We start from the raw sequence: 21,012 nt of genomic DNA, 5'->3' as shown, positions 1-21,012 counted from the left end.
AGTACAGCTTAACAATCACTTTCAGCTATTAACCTCTTAAGGACATATGACAGAATTTTTCCGTCATAAAACAATTGAGCAAACTGAAAGCTGTGTCCTTAAAGGGTTAACAGAAGATCTCAAGCTGCATGTTTCACAGTGGCAAAAAGAAAACCATTCCTAAGAGGGCAAAATAAGAAAAAGAAACTTGCTTGGGACATGAAGCATTGCTAATGGACTACTACAATTGATAGAAGGTCTTATAGACAGATAAATCAAAATCATTGGTTCATCACACAGGTGTTTTGTAAAGCGTTGAATAGGTAAAAAGAGGATTTCTCATTGCGTGACACCAACTGTCAAACATGGAGGAGAAATCATGGTGGTCTGGGCTCTTTGGCTGAATCCATAGTTAGTGATTTGCACAGAGTAAATGAAACCCTGAACCAAAAAGATGCAGTATTTAGTAGCACCATGAAATACCCTCTGTTATATACCTAGGGCTAGATTACAAGAAGTCTGCTAATTAAAGCACATACCATAACCAGTTTCGCTTGACCGCGCTACTATTAGTGCGCCGCATAGATATTGCAAGTCCATAGTAAAGTGTGCAAACCAGAGAATTATTAGCATCCCTGATTTCGCTCGTGCGCAGCCTATACTTCCAATGGATACATCAACCTCGCTAATTTGCGCTGGTATTACAATTTGAGACCTGTAGTAAACTGTAAGGGTTAAAAAAAGTGGCATAGAACACAACAAATACATATTAACAAAAAATTATTACACACATTAATAAAAATAAATATAATTTAAATATTAATAAAAAGGTTTTATTAGGGTTAAAATAGATATGGTTTATGGATATATATATATATATATATATATATATATATATATATGTATATATATATATATAGATAGATAGATAGATATGTAAGTATATTTATATATGCGTGTAAATTATATGTGTAAATATGTAGTGCACACATACATACATATACACATAAACACATAAATACACATATATACAATTACATACACAAATACAGTATATACTTTTGAGCCCTTTGCAGTCAATTACCTTGAAACATGCAATATCATTTTTATTCAGTTTTAATGTGCTTTAAATATAAATATTTTAAATTACAATGTTCTTCAAATAGAAAAACAATGTCTTTTTCATTTAATATGTATGTATATATATATATATATATATATATATATATATATATATATATATATATATATATATATATATATTTATGTATATACCTGTATATATTTTTATATATAAATATATATATATATATATATATATATATATATATATATATATATATACATATATTTATTTATTTTTAAAATAAATACAACATTTTAAATATTCATAGCTACCTTCGGCTTTAACACAGTTGGTCTAATGCGGTATCAAGTTAGCGCGCAATCATTAAGTGTTAGGTTTTTGGGGTTTTTAACAGCGCGCTCCAAGGTCCTGTAGTTAGCATTCATCGGCTAACCCAGCTGCATTAAAATTTTACTTTGATTGCTGTTAGCACGTCACTTGTAATCTAAACCCTAGTGGGTTAGGGGTTCATCCTACAAGAAAATAATGGCCCAAAACATAACTCCAGGCTATGTCACAGCTACTAAAGAAGAAAAGAAAAAGACAGTAGGCTTAACATCATAGAATGGCCAAGCAAAGTGTACAGATTTAAAACCCACTGGGCTGGTTTGGGATGGAATGAACAGAAGGGTGAAAGCAAAACAACCTACACGTACAACACATGTGTTGGAGCTTCTGCAACAGTGTCTGAAGAATATTTGAATTCAGTTGTATAAAGAATGCCCCAGGTGTGTTCAGCTTTTATACCTGCAACAGGTGGCTACTTTGGTGAGTTAAAAAATTAAATTAAATTTTGTTAAAATAATTCTATTATTTATTTCATCTCCAGTTGTGCATTTTTCTACGCTTCAAAGTACATAGAGAAATTAAACTGCATATATTGGAATACAAACTGTAAAAATGTAGGTGTTCTTAAAGGGACAGTCAACACCAGAATTTTTGTTGTTTAAAAAGATAGATAATCCCTTTATTACCCATTCCCCAGTTTTGCAAAACCAACACAGTTATATTAATACACTTTTTACTGCTGTGACTAGCTTGTATCTAAGCATCTCCTGACTGCCCCTAATCACATGACTTTTAGTTATTATCTATTGACATTTTAGCCAATTAGTGCAGTGTCTGCCACAACCCACGGGCGTGATCACAATTCTATCTATATGGTTTACCTGAACTACTCTCCCCTGTTGTGAAAAGCAAATACAAAGCATGTGATTAGAGGCGGCCTTCAAGGGCTTAGAAATTATCATATGAGCCTTTCTAGGTTTAGCTTTCAACTAGAATACCAAGAGAACAAAGCAAAATTGTTGATAAAAGTAAATTGGAAAGTTGTTTAAAATTACATGCCCTATTTGAAAAATAAAAGTTTTTTTTGGCCTTGACTGTCCCTTTAAAATTCAGTGCGTCTATTTATGTATGTTTATATATAAAGTAGTCCCACCGTATCCATGGTTATACGTTCCAAGACCTACCGCAGAAACCCAAAACCATGGATAGTAGTGAAACCTATATACCATACATCTTAGGCTTCTCTTAGACTTTCAAGAACTGCCAACATCACTACTTTTGCACTTTGGGGCCATTAATAAGCTATATGAAGGGTTGTTTACACATTAACACTGCAAAAATGTTGCAACAAATGTGGACAGTGAAAAAGCTAGAGGCTAACTGGATGCCAGTAAAGTGGGCCAGTGTGGGTACCGAGGACAAAGATAGATGAGTCATGTATTTTCCATTTAATATTGTTGGGCCGCTGTAAACCACAGATAACTTTAAACCACAGAAACTGAATCCCCGGATATGGGGGTTCTACTGTGTGTGTGTGTGTGTATATATATATATATATATATATATATATATATATATATATATATATATATATGTACATACACATTATATATTTTTCTAGCCTGCCAGAGATTAACATGTCCCAAGATGTACAGACTTCTTCTAATTAATACATTACTTAAAGGGACACTGTACCCCAATTTTTTCTTTTGTAATTCAAAAAGAGCATGCAATTTTAAGCAACTTTCTAATATACTCCTATTATCAATTTTTCTTCGTTCTCTTGCTATCATTATTTGAAAAAGAAGGCATCTAAGCTTTTTTTTGGTTTCAGTACTCTGGATAGCACTTTTTTATTGGTGGATGAATTTATCCACCAATCAGCAAGGACAACCCAGGTTGTTCACCAAACATGTGCCGGCATCTAAACTTACATTCTTGCATTTCAAATAAAGATACCAAGAGAATGAAGAAAATTTGATAATAGGAGTAAATTAGAAAGTTGCTTAAAATTTCCTGCTCAATCTGAATCACGAAAGAAATTTTTTGGGTACAGTGTCCCTTTAACACGTATTGCAATTTAATATGGATAAATATATGTATCTTTATTCCTCATTATTTGGGAGAACTCATTTATAATAATGATTTTAAATAATTGTACATCCGTTTCTAAGGGCCCCAGAGACCAATAATAAAAAAATTATCAATTTTTTTTGTGTTACTAAAGTATATAATTATTATCCAAATTTCATATTGCAGATTGTTTTATAATTGTTTTATATTAAAGAAATGTTCCTTAGTACATTTATGAATGCATTACACATAGTATAAAAGTAACATTTCTACTAAGTCAATGATTTATTTCTAAACATATTTTCTTGTCTCTAAACTACTTCATTTTGACATATACATTTATTGTTTTATTTTTTATATTTTATACAATTATTGCAATTGATTCCTCTATATATGAGAATGATCGTTATTTATATATTGTGTTTTATTAGTAAATATGTTTGCTAATTGTATTCTCATTGTTGCATTAGTCTAGTGTACTATAAGCTTGCCATCCAATGATTTGCCATTATTATTGATTTATGATTGCTGATTGGATTTTCCTATAAATATATTATTAGTTCACTATTGTTATTAATTGAACGTTTGCCAATAATTTATGGTTTATACTAATTTTACGTTGGGGGCACATGCAAAATATTTTATTCAGTGCAGTTTTATGATTATCAATAGTGCTAGTTTATGTGTTTATTCTAAATTGTTGGGGGAAATGCCATTACACATTATCCCCGTCTTGTAGGGAGCAAATAACCTGACATTTCATCTGTTGGCACTCTACAAATAACCGATAATAATAAATAATAATAATTTCGCCTAGACCTCAACAGAAGAGATTAGATTAAAAAAATGTTTTATTTTGCTTTGGGTTTTTTTTTTTTAAAGGGAAGTGTTAAGTTTAAATATCAGAAAACACATTACTTTATAGAGATTAAAACTTTACACATATCTTCAATATTTATGCAACTAAGATGTTTTAAAACTACATCTGCATATTATTCTCAGGCTAAAGTTTGCTTTGAATACATAATTTCCTCTTGCATTTTTTTGTGTTTAATGACCCTTTCAAAAGGAAATTGGACAACAAAACAGCTTTAAAATATATTTAAAGCATTGACTTAATTCTTAATTTTTTAAATACATTACTCCTATAAATATTTAAAACTTGTTTATATTTTGATGCACAACTAATACTGGCCAGCCCTAACTTTGGCCTAGATTTAGAGTTCGGCGGTAGCCGTCAAAACCAGCGTTAGAGGCTCCTAACGCTGGTTTTGGCCGCCCGCTGGTATTTGGAGTCAGTGATTAAAGGGTCTAACGCTCACTTTTCAGCCGCGACTTTTCCATACCGCAGATCCCCCTACGCCATTTGCGTAGCCTATCTTTTCAATGGGATCTTTCTAACGCCGGTATTTAGAGTCGTTTCTGCAGTGAGCGTTAGAGCTCTAACGACAAGATTCCAGCCGCCTGAAAAAAGCAGGAGTTAAGAGCTTTCTGGCTAACGCCGGTTCATAAAGCTCTTAACTACTGTACCCTAAACTACACTAACACCCATAAACTACCTATGTACCCCTAAACCGAGGTCCCCCCACATCGCCGCCACTCGATTAAAATTTTTAACCCCTAATCTGCCGACCGCCACCTACGTTATACTTATGTACCCCTAATCTGCTGCCCCTAACCCCGCCGACCCCTATATTATATTTATTAACCCCTAACTTGCCCCCCACAACGTCGCCGCAAGCTACTTAAAATAATTAACCCCTAATCTTCCGCCCGCAAATCGCCGCCACCTACGTTATCCCTATGTACCCCTAATCTTCTGCCCCTAACATCGCCGACCCCTATGTTATATTTATTAACCCCTAATCTGCCCCCCACAACGTCGCCGACACCTACCTACACTTATTAACCCCTAATCTGCCGAGCGGACCTGAGCGCTACTATAATAAAGTTATTAACCCCTAATCCGCCTCACTAACCCTATCATAAATAGTATTAACCCCTAATCTGCCCTCCCTAACATCGCCGACACCTACCTTCAATTATTAACCCCTAATCTGCCGACCGGAGCTCACCGCTATTCTAATAAATGTATTAACCCCTAAAGCTAAGTCTAACCCTAACACTAACACCCCCCTAAGTTAAATATAATTTTTATCTAACGAAATAAATTAACTCTTATTAAATAAATGATTCCTATTTAAAGCTAAATACTTACCTGTAAAATAAATCCTAATATAGCTACAATATAAATTACATTTATATTATAGCTATTTTAGGATTAATATTTATTTTACAGGCAACTTTGTATTTATTTTAACCAGGTACAATAGCTATTAAATAGTTAAGAACTATTTAATAGTTACCTAGTTAAAATAATTACAAATTTACCTGTAAAATAAATCCTAACCTAAGATATAATTAAACCTAACACTACCCTATCAATAAAATAATTAAATAAACTACCTACAATTACCTACAATTAACCTAACACTACACTATCAATAAATTAATTAAACACAATTGCTACAAATAAATACAATTAAATAAACTATCTAAAGTACAAAAAATAAAAAAGAACTAAGTTACAGAAAATAAAAAAATATTTACAAACATAAGAAAAATATTACAACAATTTTAAACTAATTACACCTACTCTAAGCCCCCTAATAAAATAACAAAGACCCCCAAAATAAAAAATTCCCTACCCTATTCTAAATTTAAAAAGTTACAAGCTCTTTTACCTTACCAGCCCTGAACAGGGCCCTTTGCGGGGCATGCCCCAAGAATTTCAGCTCTTTTGCCTGTAAAAGAAAACAAACAATACCCCCCCCCCCCAACATTACAACCCACCACCCACATACCCCTAATCTAACCCAAACCCCCCTTAAATAAACCTAACACTAAGCCCCTGATGATCTTCCTACCTTGTCTTCACCATGCCAGGTTCACCGATCCGTCCTGGCTCCAAGATCTTCATCCAACCCAAGCGGGGGTTGGCGATCCATAATCCGGTGCTCCAAAGTCTTCCTCCTATCCGGCAAGAAGAGGACATCCGGACCGGCAAACATCTTCTCCAAGCGGCATCTTCTATGTTCTTCCATCCGATGACGACCGGCTCCATCTTGAAGACCTCCAGCGCGGATCCATCCTCTTCTTCCGACGACTAGACGACGAATGACGGTTCCTTTAAGGGACGTCATCCAAGATGGCGTCCCTCGAATTCCGATTGGCTGATAGGATTCTATCAGCCAATCGGAATTAAGGTAGGAATTTTCTGATTGGCTGATGGAATCAGCCAATCAGAATCAAGTTCAATCCGATTGGCTGATCCAATCAGCCAATCAGATTGAGCTCGCATTCTATTGGCTGTTCCGATCAGCCAATACAATGCGAGCTCAATCTGATTGGCTGATTGGATCAGCCAATCGGATTGAACTTGATTCTGATTGGCTGATTCCATCAGCCAATCAGAAAATTCCTACCTTAATTCCGATTGGCTGATAGAATCCTATCAGCCAATCGGAATTCGAGGGACGCCATCTTGGATGACGTCCCTTAAAGGAACCGTCATTCGTCGTCTAGTCGTCGGAAGAAGAGGATGGATCCGCGCTGGAGGTCTTCAAGATGGAGCCGGTCGTCATCGGATGGAAGAACATAGAAGATGCCGCTTGGAGAAGATGTTTGCCGGTCCGGATGTCCTCTTCTTGCCGGATAGGAGGAAGACTTTGGAGCACCGGATTATGGATCGCCAACCCCCGCTTGGGTTGGATGAAGATCTTGGAGCCAGGACGGATCGGTGAACCTGGCATGGTGAAGACAAGGTAGGAAGATCATCAGGGGCTTAGTGTTAGGTTTATTTAAGGGGGGTTTGGGTTAGATTAGGGGTATGTGGGTGGTGGGTTGTAATGTTGGGGGGGGGGGTATTGTATGTTTTTTTTTACAGGCAAAAGAGCTGAAATTCTTGGGGCATGCCCCGCAAAGGGCCCTGTTCAGGGCTGGTAAGGTAAAAGAGCTTGTAATTTTTGTATTTTAGAATAGGGTAGGGAATTTTTTATTTTGGGGGTCTTTGTTATTTTATTAGGGGGCTTAGAGTAGGTGTAATTAGTTTAAAATTGTTGTAATATTTTTCTTATGTTTGTAAATATTTTTTTATTTTCTGTAACTTAGTTCTTTTTTATTTTTTGTACTTTAGATAGTTTATTTAATTGTATTTATTTGTAGCAATTGTGTTTAATTAATTTATTGATAGTGTAGTGTTAGGTTAATTGTAGGTAATTGTAGGTAGTTTATTTAATTATTTTATTGATAGGGTAGTGTTAGGTTTAATTATAACTTAGGTTAGGATTTATTTTACAGGTAAATTTGTAATTATTTTAACTAGGTAACTATTAAATAGTTCTTAACTATTTAATAGCTATTGTACCTGGTTAAAATAAATACAAAGTTACCTGTAAAATAAATATTAATCCTAAAATAGCTATAATATAAATGTAATTTATATTGTAGCTATATTAGGATTTATTTTACAGGTAAGTATTTAGCTTTAAATAGGAATCATTTATTTAATAAGAGTTAATTTATTTCGTTAGATAAAAATTATATTTAACTTAGGGGGGTGTTAGTGTTAGGGTTAGACTTAGCTTTAGGGGTTAATACATTTATTAGAATAGCGGTGAGCTCCGGTCGGCAGATTAGGGGTTAATAATTGAAGGTAGGTGTCGGCGATGTTAGGGAGGGCAGATTAGGGGTTAATACTATTTATGATAGGGTTAGTGAGGCGGATTAGGGGTTAATAACTTTATTATAGTAGCGCTCAGGTCCGGTCGGCAGATTAGGGGTTAATAAGTGTAGGTAGGTGTCGGCGACGTTGTGGGGGGCAGATTAGGGGTTAATAAATATAACATAGGGGTCGGCGATGTTAGGGGCAGCAGATTAGGGGTACATAGGGATAACGTAGGTGGCGGCGGTTTACGGAGCGGCAGATTAGGGGTTAAAAGTGTAATGCAGGGGTCAGCGATAGCGGGGGGCGGCAGATTAGGGGTTAATAAGTGTAAGGCTAGGGGTGTTTAGACTCGGGGTACATGTTAGAGTGTTAGGTGCAGACGTAGGAAGTGTTTCCCCATAGGAAACAATGGGGCTGCGTTAGGAGCTGAACGCTGCTTTTTTGCAGGTGTTAGGTTTTTTTTCAGCTCAAACAGCCCCATTGTTTCCTATGGGAGAATCGTGCACGAGCACGTTTTTGAGGCCGGCCGCGTCCGTAAGCAACTCTGGTATCGAGAGTTGTATTTGCGGTAAAAATGCTCTACGCTCCTTTTTTGGAGCCTAACGCAGCATTTGTTTGAACTCTCGATACCAGAGTTAAATTTATGGTGCGGCCAGAAAAAAACCCGCGGAGCGTTAACAGCCCTTTTACCGCCGAACTCTAAATCTAGCCGTTTCACTTTTCTTTTTTTTTCACAGTAGAGTCACCCAACTAATCATAAGCCATAATGCCTATTTATATCTTTTAGACAAAAAATCTGGAAAAGTGAAGACATTCAAAACCAAAGGCAGATCCCAAGGAGGAGCAAGAGTATTGAAGAGGTTCCTATGAGGAGGTTCAATTCTCATCAATGCCTATAATAACTGAATTATTATTAAGAAAGACTCCACCTATTTACTTGCAGAATCATCTATATTAAAAGGACACTGAACCCAGTGTTTTTCTTTTGTGATTCAGATAGAGAATGCAATTTTAAACAACTTTCTATTTTACTCTATTATCAATTTTTCTTCGTTCTCTTGCTTTCTTCCTTTATTTGAAAAAGAAGGCATCTAAGCTATTTTTTTGGTTCAGAACCATGGAAAACACTTGTTTATTGGTAAACAACACAGTGTGTTCACCAAAAATGGGCCGGCATCTAAACTTACATTCTTGCATTTCAAATAAAGATACCAAGAGAATGAAAAGAATTTGATAATAGAAGTAAATTAGAAAGTTGCTTAAAATGCCATGCTCTACCTGAATCACGATAGAAAAAAATTAAGTTCAGTGTCCTTTTAACTTGTGAAATCCACTATAAAGTGTAAATATTTGTTACAAACACCCTGAGGTGTTAAATCAAGGATGTCCACCCTAAGACACCAGATCCACAATACAGCACTAAAGTTCTAATTAACCTGCCCCAAGTTCTCCCCACCTCTCCTAATCTACATTACACAAAGTGATTCTCTTCTATGCTAATAGATCATTTCTGTCCTTGTGTTAACCCAGTGTATACATGTTTCTGGTTATATAAGTATAAATAGGTTAAGTAGGTTTGGTAAATATCTTGCCTATGAACTATTGCCATGAGTTTTATACTAACTTATATCTGCTTCAGTTAACAGAGTTGCTCAAATTTGTTCACTACCCTGTGAGTAAATAAAAAAAGTTGTTGATTTTTTAAAACTGTGTCATCATATTTTTTGCTAGTGAGATACAGTGTTGACAACTTGCATGATAGTCCCTATGTTTATCTGCTAACTTTTGATACACTGTTCAAAATTATTTCTCCAGGTTCAATAGTTTATCATAAGATACACTATGTGCTTAAGTTTTATTTGAACAAAAAATACAAGTACGAGTTTAAATCATAACAACTAAAACTCTTATGTAATTATGTAACCTTGAACAATATTTTTTACAACCAAATAAAAATATGCCCCAAGAGGCATAAAAACAATGTACTGTAATGATACTGTGCACTTGGTATGCCAAGCAGTATACGGAAATCATGTTAACATTTCTAGACAGTGAAGTATGTTATTAAATTTCATTAAAGCTGTGATGAGATTCTGTCTCAAATCTATAGCCAAATAACCTTCTTACTCCGTGCTTCTGTTTCACCTGACAAAAAAGTAACAGCAGATGAGGGGAAAAAATCGCTGTCCATCACATCTAACAATGGCACAAATCATATACAGATTTTACAATATAAAATAGGATGTAACATGCTATATTATGCTTTCATGCAGGTATGTGATCTTCAAATGCTTATGTAGTACATGACAAATGGCTATGTTCTAAAAAGCGTGATGTCTGAAATATTACAAATCTCTTGCAGCCAATAAAAAACATAGATTGTGTTTTTACTAATAACCAAAAGGCACTTTTAATGTATCTTTAAAGGGACTTAAAAAATAAAATAAAACTCATTGTGCAGGAATCCTAGCCTTGTTTGGTGGTCATTGTGCAACTAAGCTCATAACCGTTTGCACCTTAACAAATAATGTTATTTTTCCCAGCTGTCCTGTAACTCACTGTCATGCAATCTGATTTACAACCGTTGGTAACTCAAGGGCTAAGTTTTTTGCACCTAAGATCATATTTTCACTCTACAAACAAATGATAATAATAGCACATTTCTCTTTATATATATATGGCGTAAAAAGAAATAGACTCAAATTCCTGAAAGTATGCTCTATAGAACTCTTTATTTAAAAAAAGTAAAAAAAAAAAATCTGTAGTCATTTAAATTAAAGAAGGCAGAGATGTCTTGAATCATTTCTTTGATTTATCTTAATCTTTGTATTTCATAGGCATACAATTACACAAAAAAATAAAAAAAATTGCAATTTTATGTTAAATATTAAAATATGCATGTCCTAGTTTTGTGAGGTAAACTCCTACAAAATCCTTCTGACTAGTCTGCAATCTGCCCTCTCCCTGATCCAGATTGAATTCCTCAGAATCACATTGCTTTTGTCTTCATACACTGAATCCCTAACATAAACATCTCATGATTCCTTCAACAAAATATATGTGCTATTTTTCCCCCCCAAAGAAGTGATACATGATAGATTGGTGTGTGGAAATGTGAGAAGATTTTCCAGTGAAGCAAAAAGGAACTCCCACGAGAACAGAAATGTTTAGATTTTCTTTAATCCAAACATTTGTTTCACATGCATTTAATTTACATGTGTCTATTATATAAATGACATCTGTTTCTGAAAGATCTTTTAAAGACAATTAATTGAATAGGGTGACCAAATATAATAGACTGCTAGTAAGTAATCTAAAGTCATTTCTTAAATGACAATCCAAAAACATTTAGCTGAACCCTATACCACTTCTGGATGCTAGAATAACAGTCTCCCTTTGGTTTTGTGGGCATGAGGAAAGGATGTTTTCATACATTTGTTTAAAATTAAAGTTGGCCACATGTATTTGTTTTAAATTAAAGTAAATTTTGCCAAAATTTTCGCTTTCAAATGAACGTTACATTCAAAATAATAAACGTAAATCAACACTTAATTTTTACATATGTTCTGTATAAAAGTTTATGGAAGTATAAACGTAAATCAACACTTAATTTTTACATATGTTCTGTATAAAAGTTTATGGAACGCTCAATTCCACCATTCATTGATCCCGTCCTTAAAGGGACATGAAACCCTAATTTATTCTTTCATGATTCAGATACAGCATGTGATTTTAAATTACTCTGAATTTTATTTATGTTAGCTAATTTGTTTTTTTCTCTTTGTATCCCTTGTTGAAAAGAATACCTAGGTAGGCTAAGAAGTTGCTTATTGGTGGCTGCACATATATGCCTCTTGTCATTGGCTTTCAGCTAGCTCCAAGTAGTGCATTGCTGCTCCTTTAACAGAGGATACCAAGAGAATTAAACAGATTAGCTAATAGAAGTACATTTGACAGTTGTATAAAATTGCATGTTTTATTTGAATCGTAAAAGAAAACATTTGGGTTTCATGTCCCTTTAATAATCCATTGGATACATTTTTATTTAATATAATAAACAATATCTTCAACAAACTACAAAATCGTATTAGTAAATGTAACATTTTTGTACTAGAATATTGATTGCCTGTCAGTCTAATGCAGCAAAGGACTTTAGAGAGCAGAAAGTTATTTAGATTCAAACAATTTATTCTGTGAAAATCATAACCTGTTCAGAGCACCCTCCTAAAAAAAACCCAACAACAACAAAGTTTATTATACACGGATCATTAAGGCTTAAAATCACTTCATTAAATATGTTCAAAACAGAGCTCACACGCCAACAAACTATGAGATGAAATCTCTCATATAAAGCCAGGAATTAAATCTGCATCAACATCTGGAAACAAATTGGCCTTCATATCTAACTAGGAAACAGACTGGGTACTCAATAATAGAGATGAATGGAAAGAAACTTTTAACATTTTACAAACAAAAGAAGTATGTGGCCCTCTATACACTGTTTGTTTTTGTTTTTTACATTTTTATGTATGGACTGCAGTTTAGTAAAAAGTAAAATTCTTCAGAATAAGATAACTTAAAGTCAATAAAACGCATTAGGTTGCACCTTAGGAAGGTGCATACCACCAGTTTGGCATCCACAGATTAAAGAAAATATATTCATATAGAAAAAAAACAGGGCACCAACTGGAAGCTAAAGTATTTTGTCTGCCAAAAATGAGCTTTTACATTATCATATTTTTAAATAGTAAGAGGTATGTGTAAACTAGTGAAGCTCTTTTCCTACATAACATACAGGCATGTACAGGTAAGATATTTATTTGCTCTAACTAAACTATTTCACCCCTCACTCTACTAAATGATTCACTTATTTATGTTAACAGGTTATCGCTTATCATAATAGTGAAATATTTAAGGAATGTAAATAAGCAAACAGACAGAAGGGTTATTATGAACAGCTCTATAGATCAAACCAAATAATCTACGTAAGTTATCAACTTCATGTCTAATATCAAAATAAGCCTCAAGTGGAACATAATGCAACAATGGTGGATATGCCATGTCATTTTAGAAACTCTAGATCTTTTTGTGTACTCTCACATTTTGCTTACAGTAATATCTAATTAGATAAATATCAAAAGCACATGCTATCTCACAAAGATGACCTTTATTCTTAATATACCGATGAACAAAGGTTATGGTTGGCTTCTCAATTAATCAAAATCCCATAATTCCACATATTTTTTTAGTTAAAGAGCAGTAACGCAATTGCGGTAAGATTTGTACGTGCTACTTAGGGAAGTGAGAAAAAATATGGAAATTACAGAAAGAATGGTTTCATGTCTATGTATATTAGCTCACCCTATTAGCATCAGAAAGAAATTTCAGAGGCGCATCAGGTGGTAAAAAATAAAACTTGACATTTATTTAATTTGTTAAAACATGCAGCAAACAAACAAGAGTGCCCATATCTTCAAGGGAACCGCTAGCTTATGTGTTTCGGAGTTATGCCGTACTCATAGCTGGCCTCACCCTATTAGCACCCACCAACAGAGACATACCAACACAGTTTAAAAAAAAAAGTTAAAATCATGTTAAATAAAATATACTTTCTTTTAAAGCAAATACAGATTGCATAACTTTTCTTACAAACTTGGCTTCAACAGAAGTACAGACATTTTATGTGTTAGGAGAACTCTACACAAATTCCTGTCAGTTTTATGTGCCAAAGAATGAACTGCCCTTGATTCTAAAGCCCCGTTAGGAACAGGTGTCCTCATTTCTTGAAAAAAAAATTAAAAAATCCACATACAAATTATACACTTTGCTGGTATATATATTTTGCATGGTCCCCCCAAGAATAACGAGTAGCCTGTCCACTTCAGTCTTTTGACCCACCGAGAAGTACATAAATATACATCCAAAGCGTAAATCCTTGGAAGGAATGAAAATGTTTCTGGTACCAAAAGTAAATCCTATAGTGTTACATATATGTCCAAATTGAACACATTGAGTTTATGAGCCCATATAATGCTAGTAATGACTGATAAAGCAGGGAACTTGACTTCTAGAGCACTACCACTGAGTCCTTACATGAATTTATCTTGAAAATAAAATCATGTATATTATGTACAGCATTACAATTAAAATAATTTTCATGCGTCTGCATCAATCGATAGAGACAATATATCTAAAACTTAATAAAAGACTTAAAGGGACAGTCAAGTAAAAAAAAAATTAATGATTCAGATTTCCAAAACTTTCCAATTTACTTTTGTCACCAATTTTGCTTTGTTCTATTCGTATTCTTAGTTGAAAGCTAAACCTAGGAGGTTCATATGCTAGATTCTTAGACCTTGAAGACCGCCTCTAATCTGAAAGCATTTTGACAGTTTTTCCCCACTAGAGGGCGTTAGTTCATGTGTTTACATATATGTCCAAATTGAACACATTGAGTTTATGAGCCCATATAATGCTAGTAATGACTGATAAAGCAGGGAACTTGACTTCTAGAGCACTACCACTGAGTCCTTACATAAATTTATCATGTGAATAAAATCATGTACATTATGTACAGCATTACACTTTAAATAATTTTCATGCGTCTGCATCAATCGATAGAGACAATATATCTAAAACTTAATAAAAGACTTAAAGGGACAGTCAAATAAAAAAAAAAATCATGATTCAGATTTCCAAAACTTTCCAATTTACTTTTGTCACCAATTTTGCTTTGTTCTCTTGGTATTCTTAGTTGAAAGCTAAACCTAGGAGGTTCATATGCTAATTTCTTAGACCTTGAAGACCGCCTCTAATCTGAAAGCATTTTGACAGTTTTTCCCCACTAGAGGGCGTTAGTTCATGTGTTTCATATAGATAACATTGAACTCATGCACGTGAAGTTACCCTGGAGTGAGCACTGATTGGCTAAAATGCAAGTCTGTCAAAAGAACTGAAATAAGGGGGCAAGTTGCAGAGGCTTTGATACAAGGTAATCACAGAGGTAAAAAGTGTGTTATCATAACTGTGTTGGTTATGCAAAACTGGGAAAGGGGTAATAAAGGGATTATCTATTTTTTTTAAACAACAGAAATTCTGGTGTTGACTGTCCCTTTAAAATGACATGATACCCAAATGTTGAAACACTTGAAAGTAATGGAGCATATCTGTAAAAAGCTGACTAGAAAATATCACCTGAACATCTCTATGTAAAACAATGAAAATATTTACCTCAAAATGTCCTAAGTAATTACACCCCACTGTAAAGAGACTTTAAGCAGCCAATCAGAATGCTAGCCCCAGGACTTGCAAGGAAGTGTGCACCTGGCATGTGCAGGCACAGTCATGATATTTTCCTATTCAGTTTAAGGAAGTTTACTATGAAATCTCATGAAATTTTAGTTAAATCTCATGAGATCATAGCAAAGCAATGCATGACATCAGCAATGCTGATGCTGATTGGCTATTGTTGTTTGGGGGGGGTTCCAACTTGCAGCTGAACAGCAGCTGAAGTGAACTGTTCCCATAGCACTTACTCTGGTGAGCTGACAAAATTGTAAGGTAAAATATCTTCCCTTTTTACATAGAGATGTTCAGGCAATATTTTTATGTCGGCAAAGGAAAAAAGACAAGTATCGGAGACAGGTCCCAGTGCAAAGGTAGGTTTATTTAGACTGATAACAGTAGGACAAGAAAGTTCCTATTATCTGACGTGTTTCGTGCATGGGCACATGCGCTTCATCAGAGATATTTTTATGTCAGCATTTTACGGCTATGCTGCATCACTTTCAAGTGCTTTAACATTTGGGTATCAGGGTCTTTAAGTCTTTTATTGAGTTTTAGACAGTTATGCTGCATCACTTTCAAGTGATTTAGCATATGAGTATTATGTCCTTTTAAGATACATATATTTAAAAAATGTGTCTAGCAATGGAAAGTCCAGTCTTCTTTACAACTGCACAGTTAAGTTGAAAAGGTGTCAGATTTAGGGTTTGTATATGTGACTGAAAGAACAGACCTTTTATCAGTTGTTCTATATACAGAAAGAGTTCAGGGTTCATCTACAGCCAATCAGAAGAGGGAACAGGGTCATTTTATTAAATAAGACAAAATCAGCACCACTTCAGCATTATGCTGTTAATAGCAGCTAAGGGATGAACGGGAATAGAGGAAATACAAAACCCCAGTTTATGGTGAAAGCATCTACTGCATACATTGCAAAGAAAGGAAAGTGATTGACAATTGTCTAGATTTGATTAATCAAGTCATCATATTGATTGCTTGCATTTCAAAATCTATGCTTATGTACTGTGCAAATGATCTTGAAAGTGTTTCAAGCATTGATCAGTTCACCTGAGTTCCAGCACAATTATTGGCAATATAGAATTGTTAACTGACCATTAGCTTAATTTTGCAATGCTGTTCCCCATACTAGGGTGCGGAAGTCTGTGTAAAAGATGTGTCCTCCTTCAAATTACACGGAACCATCCACCAGGGCAGTGACAGTGGAATATTGAATATGCACTGGAGATGATAGCTCTATTTTACAATAATACTCTTTCAGTAAATATATTTGTTGAGTTCCATGATAGATAGACTGCCAAGTGAAATGCTGGACAAGATGAAATATGCTGTCTTATTTATATTCTGGTAGAACTACTGTGGTAACGTGGAAGTTATATCATCTAAACCTATAATGAAGCAAATAATGGTGATAGATAAGACTATATAATGCAGTCTTGATAATTTAATCTTACATACAGGTTTATTTTCAAAACTACGTGAGAATTCTTTTTTATCATGGTTGTAAAAAGAAACATTATATGAAGGCTAAGAAGTTTACTGTCTCCAATTTAATAAAATGTTACCTGTCTGTAAACAGAACAACAAGGTCTTCGTGGTCATCATAACTTTCCAAAGCTTCTTTAAGCAGCCGGACTTTCTGACCACCACCAATTGTGTTAGCAACATCTCCGCCTTTCCACTCTATTCCATTGCCAAGGACCTACATAGAAAAAGTTTGAAAATTGTACTAAAGGCTTTATTTTTAATTTTTTAATTTTTTTTAATAAGAACAAATAAACACAAATACAATGACAGATTCACAAATCATAGCAAGCTCAGCATAGTGTGAAATATAGAAGACTTTTAAATGACCTGGCATTCACTGCAATTTATATATGCGTGCTGAACTTCTGCCATACAAAATATTCCTCCAAAGCACAATCACAAGCAATAGTTTTATTCAGGTCACAAATAAGTACACATTGTAAAAACACTATCTTACATACAAGAAAGAAGAAATATATTGCAATGACACTTTGGGAACAATTTCCAATTTTCACAGTATTCAAAAAAATAATTTTCCTTTTTCCAGAGTTCAGCTCTGGACAACGGCAACAGTTAGATATGTTGGCTGCCAAAAGATCTATTTCTCTTTTGTTCACTCAGTGATACGTTTTTTAATCAAGGCAAGCCTATTCCACCCATGTTGCCTATCAAGCAAAGAGCAGGTATGTTCAGAAACACTCAAAGGCATATTCGTAAAGAATGCAAATTTGTCAATATTTAACCAGTGTTATGGATTTTACCACAAATTGTGAAGCAAGAACTAGTCAAAATTATGTAGATTAAGTTAAATATTAATAAATATATTGTGTTTGTACATCATTTATGATTGTTTTATATAAAATTAACCATTTTGGTGCTACTCTAGTATATCTCATTGTTAATGTTTTCTTGGCTTAATATAATGGAACATTTAACAATTTTCTTCCTCGTCATATAAGAATATATTTTATCTGCACCTTCCGACATCTAGGGACATAACAGTCAGATTTAGTCTTTTAAGAACTGTAAGTTGGTATTTGTGAATTTATAAATAAGTGATAAAATTATATATATTTTTTATGGTTTTGGACATATAACCATTTTTTAGCCATTTGGGTAGATTTTGCTTTCCAACCATGAAATAAAAAAATGATTTCCTTAGTTACAAAATTTGTACAAAAATGTTTTTAGGTAATAGAGTACAAATGTGTAAAACATTTCAACATAGGCTATGGGATTTCTTCATGTTACACTCAATGAATTTTTAAATTAATGAATTATTCTCATGTAGTTGACAGGAGTCTTCCATTCTCTGATGAGAAACATTTTCCTACCATGTGAACTACAGATTTTTTAAAGTTGCTAAGAGATTAGTAAAAGTAGGAAACTAGTGAGTCATTCAGATATAACTTTGAGTAATGTCTACCTTTGTTTCAAATATTTAATATAAAATCCAAATGTTCAGCCATTAGCAGCATATTTAAAGTTCACAGAATGAAACTATGTACCTTCACATTATAGTTGAAGTATTTTGCAGATTGCATGAATCGATGAAATCCATCTGTTTCTTGTGTTGCTACAGTTAAAACTATAAGTTTATCTGAAATGAAAATAAAAAGTAAAGTATTAGAAATTGGGGAACAGAAAATGGTACACAAGACATTCCAAATAAAACAGTACAGTGGTAACTTTTATGAGAACACATTTTAAGAGGTGAACACTGTGTGTACCTTACATATTGGATAATGTTGGAAGGAACAAGGCATGGTCTATTTAAATAGACATAAAAGTGCAAAATGAAACTGCTCTACTGTGTCAGAGCATTTTATTACAACACTGTTGCTTAAAGTGAAGGTCAATTTTCATCAATGAGTGCCCGGTTTTTAAAAATACTTTTTAAAACAGGGGCACTTTCATTGATGAAAATTAACATTGCACTGGATTTTAAGAAATACTTACCTTTTTCTCCTGCAAAACCGGATCGCCGATCTCAGCCTCAGTTCCTCTGTAGTGACAAAAACCGGCTTCCTCCAATCATGGCTTGCACCCCAGAGCGTCCAGCTCGTGATGCCTGGCTGTGATTGGAGGAAGCCAGTTTCGTCATTGCTGTTGTCTACAGCAGGAAGAAGAAGGAGGGAGATCGTCGATCCGGCATTGCAGGAGTAAAAGGTAAGTATTTCTTAAAATCCAGTGCAATGTTAATTTTCATCAATGAAAGTGCCCCTGATTTTAAAAGTATTTTTAAAAACCGGGCACTCATTGATGAAAATTGACCTTCACTTTAAATATTACTGTGTGTTAAACAAAGTGGTTAAACACATAGTTAAAGGGGCAGTAAAGTAAAAATTACATTTTCACAATTAATAAAGTCATTTTAAATATCTTTTCAATTTACTCATGTTATCTATTTTGATTTTTCTCTTGGTATACCCATTGTTCATACATAATCATCTTATTTCACATATACCACATACCTGCTACAAATGTAATACGACGTAAAATTGAATAATAAACAAATTTGATCTAGGCTAGCTTCTACATCTATTCCCATTTTGATTCTATGAAACACAACAAATGTTTTATTGAACGTTCCATAGAAATTTATTTTTAATTAAAATTACTTTGAATTTGATTTTCTGCTAACTAATGGTATGGCACAAATCATAAAAACTACCCCACACAAACACACCATTTATTTTTAAGTTTTCCATTATTTCTTTAAAGAATAAATAACTGATCTTGAAATTGAATCTATATTCATGAGAAGAAAAAAATAGTTATGGATGGCTATGATGCTAAAACTGTATATGACAAATATAAAAAGTAAAATAAGATATATTGCAAGCTAGAATGAAGCAGCTAAAGAAACAAAAAAGGGAAAAAAAACTATGCCAACAAAATAATGGTGACCAATCGAAGACAAGCATCTGCTTTATCGATTGGTCTGCATTTTATTTAAATTTTCAGAAAATCTTGTACAGCTTTGAACAAAATTCTGGTTTAAAAAAGGCCTGTCTCTTTTCATCTGCTGGAGGTGTGAGTTGTGTCCCCACCCGACGCTGATGTATCCTACTATTGGCCGGGAAGCTGGAGGCACATATCTCGGACCTTTCCGGCAGTTTGTATATCAACCTATCTGGTACCTGGTTACAGGCACCCTCCTAAACAAGGCCTTTTTTGCAACTTGGAGGGGAGAAGTTATCAGCTCTTTTTTGGTCCACTTTCCTCACTATTGTCTTTTATACATATATATGTAGATTTTTTGTGAGACAATCTGATATTATGTTTACAGAATCGATTCTAACACTCACGTTGACACACTGTTGCAAGATGGCCACTATTACTAGAAACACGCCTATGGGCGTTTCTTAATAACGGACAATGCTTTAAAGGCCCGCGCAGTTTATGTCAGTTATCTGATTATCATCTTGAGAAAGCCAGATCGAGACGGGGAAAACACGTTGAGGGAATACATGTCCTGACCCCAATAGCGGTGAAATAAACCCGAGCCCAGATGTTATCGCAAGATCACTGAGACTGAATAGTGACGATCACAGAACCAAAAGAGGCATCAAAGGGAATCTGCAGGAGTCTGTTGGACACGCTTTTAATTAAATTGATTTTAGTAAGTGCATATGTTGTAGCACTTACCGTGTGTTTTAATAAATTACATCTGAGTTGAAGTTTGTGCTCTGTTCTTTTTCTTCTACTACAGATTGACCTTTTATCCGAACGAAGGGAACTTTGGTTAGAGGAGCGGCACCCAGCAATCCAGGACACAGTTAACAAAACATGTTGGATAACAACAGTGGGAAGTTTTTAATGCCGAAGGGAATCCATTAGGTAAAATAGTATATCAACTGGAGACTGGTATCGTTACAACTCTCTTGTATTGAATGTGTTTTCATCTAGTAAAGACTTGGGCACTAGTACACAAATTTAATATCCCATTGGATGCTTGGATACTTGTAAATATTACCACTTCTCAATA

General features: G+C 34.3%; 1 protein-coding gene across 2 annotated transcripts in view; it reads right to left on the bottom strand.

Moving 5' to 3' along the window:
* Positions 1 to 21,012, bottom strand: part of PLOD2 (procollagen-lysine,2-oxoglutarate 5-dioxygenase 2) — a 161,431-nt gene that overhangs the window by 89,219 nt on the left and 51,200 nt on the right. For both annotated transcript variants that reach the window (XM_053710008.1, XM_053710009.1), the window contains exons 2-3: positions 18,530 to 18,621; positions 17,060 to 17,196 (exon numbers count right to left, since the gene is read on the bottom strand). In XM_053710008.1, coding sequence (XP_053565983.1) covers positions 17,060 to 17,196; positions 18,530 to 18,621 — 229 coding nt within the window. The remainder of the gene's footprint in view (positions 1 to 17,059; positions 17,197 to 18,529; positions 18,622 to 21,012) is intronic.

Source organism: Bombina bombina, chromosome 4, assembly GCF_027579735.1.
Source record: "Bombina bombina isolate aBomBom1 chromosome 4, aBomBom1.pri, whole genome shotgun sequence".
Classification (NCBI taxonomy): domain Eukaryota; kingdom Metazoa; phylum Chordata; class Amphibia; order Anura; family Bombinatoridae; genus Bombina; species Bombina bombina.
Note: the sequence above shows the minus strand (reverse complement) of the source record. Positions and strands in the feature narration are given on the sequence as shown.